At 60.8% G+C, this 8,418-nt stretch overlaps 2 protein-coding genes across 4 annotated transcripts; both read left to right on the forward strand.

Moving 5' to 3' along the window:
• The first annotated feature begins 544 nt into the window (after positions 1 to 544).
• On the forward strand, positions 545 to 3,040 carry SLC25A34 (solute carrier family 25 member 34). 2 transcript variants are annotated; one of them, XM_071767214.1, is made up of 5 exons: positions 547 to 1,104; positions 1,899 to 1,964; positions 2,305 to 2,457; positions 2,573 to 2,707; positions 2,812 to 3,040. In XM_071767214.1, the coding sequence occupies exons 1-5, from the start codon at positions 607 to 609 to the stop codon at positions 2,992 to 2,994; spliced, it is 1,035 nt and encodes a 344-aa protein (XP_071623315.1). In that variant the 5' UTR covers positions 547 to 606; the 3' UTR covers positions 2,995 to 3,040. The 2 variants fall into 2 exon arrangements, with proteins under 2 accessions (XP_071623316.1, XP_071623315.1); XM_071767215.1 differs by lacking the exon at positions 2,305 to 2,457 and having other exon boundaries at positions 545 to 1,104.
• Positions 3,041 to 3,173: 133 nt separating this feature from the next.
• TMEM82 (transmembrane protein 82) lies at positions 3,174 to 8,313 on the forward strand. 2 transcript variants are annotated; one of them, XM_071767217.1, is made up of 6 exons: positions 3,174 to 3,478; positions 3,555 to 3,627; positions 4,142 to 4,316; positions 6,290 to 6,698; positions 7,601 to 7,773; positions 7,882 to 8,313. In XM_071767217.1, the coding sequence occupies exons 1-6, from the start codon at positions 3,400 to 3,402 to the stop codon at positions 7,945 to 7,947; spliced, it is 975 nt and encodes a 324-aa protein (XP_071623318.1). In that variant the 5' UTR covers positions 3,174 to 3,399; the 3' UTR covers positions 7,948 to 8,313. The 2 variants fall into 2 exon arrangements, with proteins under 2 accessions (XP_071623318.1, XP_071623319.1); XM_071767218.1 differs by lacking the exon at positions 4,142 to 4,316.
• The last annotated feature ends 105 nt before the right edge of the window (positions 8,314 to 8,418 follow it).

The raw sequence follows: 8,418 nt of genomic DNA on the forward strand, positions 1-8,418 counted from the left end.
CCCTGAAAACTCCTGCTGGCCCTCACCCTGCCATGGACCCCTACCCACAGCACCACCAACAACCGGGCTGTGGGTTTTGCTTCAGTACCTAAAACCTAAAACGTTTGTCCTCTCGGTCCCCCCCCTTCGGAACTTTTTTTCCCTGGGAATCTCAAAGCATTTGGACAATCTGGAGAGGAGCGGGTGGGGTGTGAGTAGGAGGGGGTGAGATCCTCTCCCTGCCAACCCCCAGGGCACAGCCAGCAGTGCAATGAGTTGGGCAATCCCCGTGTGCTGCCACCCGCCCCCCACCCCCGGCATTTGTTTGGCTGTGGGAGGGGGCGGGGTGGCCGTGGCTGTGTCCCCCCTCCCATCCAGCCTTTCCCCGGCTTTTATTTCCATGTCATCACGCCTCGTATTTGCAGAAAGGGCCTTTTTTTCCCCAGGCTTGACCTTTGCCCCATATCCCTTCCCAAATCGGGGCGAGACTGGGGGTGTGAAGGGGGGGTTTGGTTTGCAGGAGGCAGCGCTGGCTCCCCCCACATTATTACATCCATCCCCCCCCCCGCAGTTGTTGGAGAGGGGAGGGGAGGAAGGTGGAGCCTGGAGCCATCAGGCAGGTGCTGCATGGCGGCCGCCACCCTCGCAGCCTTCCCGGGCCCCCCCTCCGCCTCCCTCCATGAATTCCCTTATCCCCCCCCAAAAAACCCTCCCGCCGCGGTGGGTCGGGGGTCTCCACCGGGGGTGGGGGGCAGCGTCCCACCCGCCGCCGATCTGGTGCTGGGGGCTACAGCGGGGTGCTTGGCTTGTGTCCTCACCAACCCTCTGGAGGTGGTCAAGACCCGGTTACAGCTCCAGGGGGAGTTGCAGCCCCCCGGTACCTATCCCCGGCCCTACCGGGGGGTCCTGCGGGCCATGGGGGCCGTGTGCCGGGCCGACGGGCTGCGGGGGCTGCAGAAGGGCCTGGCCGCCGGGCTCCTTTACCAGGGGCTGATGAACGGAGTCCGATTTTATTGCTATTCCCACGCCGAGGACGCCGGCTGGACCCGGTATCCCGGGGGGACCGTGGCCGCCGGGGCCGTGGCCGGGGCGGTGGGAGCCTTCGTGGGCAGCCCCGCGTACCTGGTGAGTGCTGCTCTGCCCCGCAAGCCCCTCGGGGGGGAGGAGAGGGGGGGTCTGGGGATATCCCCGAAATGTCACCCTCCCCATTTGAGGGGAAAACCCCTCTTACAGTTAACCCCCCCCCCCCCCATTTTGGAGACACACCCCCTTGATTTCGGAGACTTCTCCCATCTTGGGGACACCCCTCCCATTTCTCTCCTCTCATTTCGGGGACCCCTCCCATTTCGGGGACACCCCCCCTATTTAGGCAGCTGCCCTCATTATGTGGACCCTCCCCCATTTGAAGGATACCCACCTCATTTCGGGTCCACCCACCCATCCCCACCTACCCCCAGGAGAAAGTTTTTGCCAGCCCAGAGCTTGGTGCATCCTACAACCACCGTCTTGGTGCATCCCTTTGCACCCCCAAAAATGTGGGGCTGCTTTGTGCATACTCCCCGCTGTTCTCCCCACCAAATCCCTGAAATCCAAGTGGAGAAATAAATTGGGGTGTTTTTTTCTCCCCTTTTTGAGGGTCTCCCCTATTTTTTTGGGGGGGTGAAGAGTTTAAAGCAGGGATGGGGCTGCAGTGGGTGTTTGTGGGGGCGCCAGGGCAGGAAGGAAGGAGATAAAAAATGGGTCTCAACATCTGGAGGTGACATTTGGCAATACATCTGGGCACCCCACATCTGCCAGAGGGGCTCAGAACACCTCCAAAAGCCAGTAAGAAGAGATGGGGGGGAACTGGAGACCTTCCTGGTGTCTCCCAGTGGGGTGGCTTTAGGGGGAATCATCACCCAGCATTGCCCCCCACCCAGGTCAAGACCCACCTCCAAGCCCAGACGCTGTCAGCCGTGGCTGTGGGCCACCAGCACAACCACGAGGTGAGCAGGGACGGGGGTGGGATGGGGGACACCCGTGATTTAGTGGCACCTTGTCCATTCCCACACTGGGGCCTGGGGAGGGAGGATGATGTTATTTTGGCTGCCAGGTATTTAAAGCTGCTGTTTGGCAGCTTGGCCCCGTATAGATGCTATAAATAACAGCATAAGGACAGAGAGGGGGTGAGAGGGACACTAAATCTGAACACCCCTCGGGACCAATGAGCCACGGGGGCTTGGTGTCACCAACGAGCAGCAGGGTTCTGCACGCCAGGGTGGGAAATTCAGCCAGGGGGTGATGCCCTGTTCCTATTTTTTTCCCCAAAATCTCCTCTCTTCCCAGAGCATCTTCGGTGCTTTTGAGAGCATCTACAAGCAGCACGGGGTGGTGGGGCTGTGGAGGGGGGTGACGGGCGCCGTGCCCCGCGTGGCCGTGGGCTCAGCTGCCCAGCTCGCCACCTTCACCTCTGCCAAGGACTGGGTCTGTGAGCACCAGGTGAGAAGGACCATGTGCTGGATCCAGTCCCCAGCATTTCCCTCTTTTTTCCTTTTTTTTTTTTTGTTTTGTTTTTTGGGGTGGGTGAAGGGCTGACTGGCAGCACTTCCCACAGTGGTTCAGGGAGGGCAGCTGGGCCGCGGTGCTGGCGGGGGGCATGGTGAGTGGTGTGGCTGTGGCAGTGACCATGACGCCCTTCGACGTGGTGAGCACCCGTCTATACAACCAGCCAGTGGATGCTAATGGCATGGTAAGGTCCCCCCGGGGCAAAAAACCCGGTGTTGGCTGTGGCACGGGGAGCTTTTCCCAGGGTCGCATCCGGCAGGGGTGCGCAGCCGACTCCTCTCTCCCCAGGGCAAGCTCTACCGGGGTTTTTTGGATTGCATCCTCCAAATCTCCAGCAGGGAGGGGCTGCTGGGCTTGTACAAGGGCATCGGCGCCGTCTACCTCCGCCTCGGCCCCCACACGGTCCTCAGCCTCTTCTTTTGGGACGAGCTCAGGAAGATGGTGCAGCACCAGCAGCCCCCGGGACTCTAGGACAAGCTCCCAGCCCCACTGTTAATAAAAGGGTTTTATTTTTTTACTTTTTTTTTTTTTCTTTTCCCCGCGTCGTTTTGGGGTAGTGCAGAGGTGGGGGAGTTGTGCCTGAAAACGCTGCCGTGGATGGGGCTGGAGAGGAGAACAGCGATGCTGGGGTGGGGGGGTTGGAGGTGCTGGTGGTCCCTCAGCTCTACCATCTGTGTCCCATCACTTCATCTTCTCCCCACCACCATCGTTTTCACCTCCACGGTGCAGCTGGAGGCCTGGCTGGAGGAGCTGAGCTCCAGCTGCCCTCACTTGCCCCGGCAATGATTTACTAGCCCGGGGGGGGCCGCTCCCAGCCTCCGCCCCGCGGACCTTGGAGCCGGGACCTGGCAATGCTGTGGCTCCTCTCTCTCAAAAATGTTTTCTCTGGGGTCCTGGTTGCTGCCATTGCCCGGGCTGGCATGGGGCTGGGCACTGCTGGATGCCATCCTGCAAGGTGAGAGCCCTCGGGGGGGGACATGGGGACAGCTCGGAGGGGACACCGGTGACTGCTGCTGCTTTTTTCCCTGCAGGGTTGGTGGGTGCCTGCGCCGTCTCGGTGCTCTGCAGCCTCCTGAAGGTTTATCTCTACATCCAGTGCCTGAAGTAAGCACCGGCCCTTCTGTCCCCCCCCACCCTGGGGACCTTCTTTTTTGGGACCTCCTTGTGTGAATCTGCTTTAGGGACCTGCTTTTGAGGATCTCCTTCTGGGATGTCTTTTGTGCATCTTCTTTTCGGGATCTCCTTTTGGGACCTGCTTTTGAGACTGCCCCTGCCCAGGGCAGGGCTGGAGTCCCCATCTCTGAAGGGGTTTCAGAGCCCTGGAGATCTGGTGGTGGTGCTGAGGGACATGGGGCAGTGGTGGCCTTGGCAGTGCTGGGTTTATTGCTGGATTTGATGATCTGAAAGGTCTTTTCCAACTAAAACGATCCAACGTGGGGAGGGCAGCTCTCGGCACCCATGGGTGCTGTTGGGCTGAGCAGGGCAGAGCTTCAACCTCCTCTCCCCACTGCACAGCATGGGAGGGGGGGGGCTGGGTGTCCTCCGAGGCTGACACCCCACTTTGGATGGGATATGGGGGACACTCTACGTGTCTGAGCGTGTCCCCTGCTGCCTGCAGTGACCCCGAGAGGCAGAAGGAGGCGGAGGCGATGCGGGTGCAGCGCCGGGTGCTGGAGCCTCTCCGGGTGCTGGTGCTGACGGGGGTCCTGGCCCTGGTGGGCTCCCGGGTGGCTGCACTGGTGGTGCTGGAGTTCTCCCTGCGTGCTGTCTCCACCATCCTCTCCCCGGGCAAGGTGAGGTGTGTGAGTGTGATTGTGGGGAAACTGAGGCACGGTGGGGGCAGTGGTGTGGAAGAAGTGTGCATCCCCTGGCAGATTTGGCAGCAGCCATGGGGAGGGCAGGGGCTGCGGGGGGAAGGGGGATGTCATTTGACCCCCTGGTGCTTTGCAGCCTCTGTGGGGGTGTTTGGCATGGAAGAAACCATTGCTCTGACACGCGGGGATTTGCATCCCTGCAGCCCCTTGGCCTTGCAACCTCGCAGCTCCTTGCTGCTTGCAACACCTTTGGGGCTTCAGGGAGCTGCAGGGTGGAGAAAACCTTTCCTGGCTTTGCAGCCACGCGTTGCTTTGCAGCTTTGTAACACCCGCGGTGAGGACAGAGGAGACAGCAGGGAGGAGCCCACGCATGGCTTAGCCACCCTGCATCCTCTTGCAGCTTTCCAGCACCTGCTGAGGGCTGTGGCATGCCCGATGTAATGCATCCCCTGCTGCTTTGCAACCTCTGCAGGGAGGAGCCAGGTGCCTGACGTGGAGAAAACCCTGCATCCCCCTGGCTGTGCATCCCTGCATCCCTCCCTGGCTGTGCATCCCTGCATCCCTCCCTGGCTGTGCATCCCTGCATCCCCCTGGCTGTGCATCCCTGCATCCCCCCCTGGCTGTGCATCCCTGCATCCCCCCCTGGCTGTGCATCCCTGCATCCCCCCCTGGCTGTGCATCCCTGCATCCCCCCCTGGCTGTGCATCCCTGCATCCCCCCCTGGCTGTGCATCCCTGCATCCCCCCCTGGCTGTGCATCCCTGCATCCCCCCCTGGCTGTGCATCCCTGCATCCCCCCCTGGCTGTGCATCCCTGCATCCCCCCCTGGCTGTGCATCCCTGCATCCCCCCCTAGCTGTGCATCCCTGCATCCCCCCCTGGCTGTGCATCCCCCCTGGTTTTGCATCCCTGCAGCCTCCTGCACATTGCAGCACCCTGGGGGTTATGAGGAGGCTGCAGCATGGAGGAAGCCATGCATGGCTTTGCAGCTGTGCATCCCCCTGCCTCTTGCAGCACCCAGGGGGGTTTATGGAGTGGTCCATGCATTGCTTTGCATGCCTTTGGAACCACGCAGCCCCTTGCAGCTTGCAATCCCCGTGGGAGTGCAGCATGGAGGAAGCCTCGGGGCAGTCAGACACCTCCTTGTGCTTGCAGCACCTGGGAGGCTGCAGCATGAAGGAATCACAGAATGTTCAGGGTTGGAAGGGAGCTCTGGAGATCCCCCAGTCCAACCCCCCTGTCCCAGCAGGATCCCCCAGGGCAGGGCACACAGAACACATCCAGGGGGGGTTGGAAAGGCTCCAGAGAAGGAGACTCCACAACCTCTCTGGGCAGCCTGGGCCAGGACTCCCTCACCCTCACTCTCCAGAAGTTTCTCCTCAGGTTGAGGTGGAACTTCCCATGTTCCAGCTCCAACCCATTATTCCTTGCAGTATCTGAAAGGGTTCTCCAGGAAAGCTGGGGAGGGACCTTTTAGGCTGTCAGTAGTGATAGAACATGGGGGATGGATTCAAAGTAAAGGGGAGGGGAGATTTAGACTGGGAGTTAGGAAGAAGTTCTTCCCCATGAGGGTGGTGACACTGACACAGGTTGCTCAGAGAGGTGGTGGAAGCCCCATCCATCCCTGAAAGTTTTTAGGGACAGGCTAGGTGGGGGCTCTGAGCAACCTGAGCTGGTGGGAGGGGTCCCTGCCCATGGCAGGAGGGGTGGAACTGGGTGAGCTGAAAGGTCCCTGTCATTCTATGGTTCATTCTTCCTTGTCCTGGGCACCCCAGAACAGAGATTGTCCCCTTCCTCTTGCCCCCCACCGCTCAGCTATTGATGGACATTCAGCAGATCCCCTCTCAGCCCTCTCAAGGCTGAGCAGCCCCAGGGCTCTCAGTCCCCTGGGTGCCTCTGTAGCCCCAGTTCTCCCCTGGTAGCCCAGTCTGAGGTTGCCCTCCCTGTCTGGCAGGGCTCCCCGAGCAGCCAGCTCTACCTGCTGTGCCAGTACTCCCTGGGCTGTGGGCTGTCCTGCAGCCTCACCTTCCTGCTGGAAGGGGCTCCCCACGCCACCTGCAACCTGGGGCTAGCGGCGGGCCTGGCGGGGCTACTGGCCACCTCCACCCACCGCCTGGCCCGTCACGTCTGCACCCTCTACGAGCTGCACAGCCGGGCCAGGTACTGCGGGGTCTGCATCCTCCTCCTCTCCTCGGGCTATGGGATCCCCCACCTGCTGAGCAAGGCCTTGGCCATCACCTTCAGCGTGGCCGCCGCGGCTGCCGTCGCCCTCATCAACCGCGACTTCCTCTCCACTGCCGAGGCCGTCAGGTTCTGGACACCCCTCACCATCTGCTACACCCTGCTGGTCATCTACATGCAGGGTGAGCAACAGAGCCCTCAGGATGGGGGGGGAGATTGGTTTGTTAGGGGTTTTTTTTGTTTTTGGTTGGTATTAGGGGGGGAGAGAAGGGTATGGCCCAGTATGGAGCATCCTGGGGGTGTATGGGGTACGCTGGGGGATGTATAGCGGGTATCTGGGGGTGTGTAGGGGGTATTTGGGGCATCCTGGGGGCATATAGGAGGTATTTGGGGCAGCCTGGGGGCGTATAGGGGGTATTTAGGGTACCCTGGGGGCGTATGAGGGGTATTGAGGGCATCCTGGGGGCATATAGGGGGTATTTGGGGCATCCTGTGGGTGTATAGGAGGTATTAAGGGTATCCTGGGGGTGTATAGGGGATATCTGGGGCATCCTGGGGGCATATAGGGGATATCTGGGGCATCCTGGGGGCATATAGGGGATATCTGGGATGTCCTGGGGGTGTATAGGGGGTATCTGGGGCATCCTGGGGCTCTATGGGGGCTGTGCAGGGGCCACCTGGGGCCATATAGGGGCAGTATGGGGTGTCCCTGGGGTATGTGTAGTAGGGTATCTTGGGGCTGTATGGGGATCCAGGAGGCATCCCAGGGGTGCAAATAATTTTATGGGACATTGCAGGGGTATATAAGGGTAGAGGAGCCACCTGGGGCTGTATAGGGGCAGTATGGGATCCTAGGGCTGTAGAGGGGCACAGGGGGTATCCTGGAGGTATTTAGGACAGTACAGGATATTCTAGGGTTATATGGGGCATCCTAGGGATTTGTAGGGATCCGGGGAGTATCCAGGGGGTATCTGGGGTGTCCTGGGGCTGTATGCAAAGCCACCCCAAAGCATCCCCACCATGTCCCCCGGTGGTGGGTGATGGGGAGGGGACAGGGTTGTCCCCTGACACCGTGTGCTGGCAGAGGGCCCGGGGCAGAGCATTTATCAGACGGTGCTGGTGCGGATGGGCGGCCTCTTCATCCTCCTCCTCACCGTGGGCCAGTGGGCTGATGTTCTCCATGTCTTGGTGTCCTTGCTGGGGGAATTCTGGTGCCTGCTGCAGGCTGGAGCCCTGCTGGAGTCCTGCCAGGGGCAGGTGAGATGGGGGCTCCTTCCTGCCCAGACACCAGGGTGAGGGGCTGGCTGGTGGCATGGTCTCACGGTGAGGGACCTTTCTGCTTCTCTCCTTCCCTCTCCCCCACAGGTTTTCACCCAGCAGCCTTGGACAGGGTCACAGCCGGGATCAGAGTCACCATCAGAGGAGTCGTGACACACTGTGGGGTGTAACTGGGTGTCAGGAACTCGAGGTGGCTTCACCTGGCTCCCCAAAACACAGGAGCCCTACCCCCCCAAATTCTCCCTGCCATGGGGATGAAGGAGAAAGCCCCTTCTGGAAAACCTCAGCCCCCATCCCATGGGGTGGAAGGGGAGGTCGGGGGATGCTGCCACAACCCCTGGGTTTTGGGGGACCTCGCAAGGCTGTGGTGGTGCTGTGGGTTTGCTCCCTGATCCTGCTGGGGACATGGGATGCTGATGGATGTCCCCATTCCTCGGTGGCTGTGGGGCCACCCTGTCACGGTGCTGGGGCCGCAGAGGGTTTATAAATCTCTGAAAATAAAAGTTTTTTCCAGCAAAATCTGTGGGAGAGGGACTGGGGGATGGCAGCCAGGCAGCTTTTTGGAGGAGGTGGGTGGTGTGGTTCCTCCTGGGGAAGGGAAACTGAAGCAGGGAGGGGTTTGAG

This window comes from Heliangelus exortis, chromosome 23 (genome assembly GCF_036169615.1).
Source record: "Heliangelus exortis chromosome 23, bHelExo1.hap1, whole genome shotgun sequence".
Taxonomy (NCBI): Eukaryota; Metazoa; Chordata; class Aves; order Apodiformes; family Trochilidae; genus Heliangelus; species Heliangelus exortis.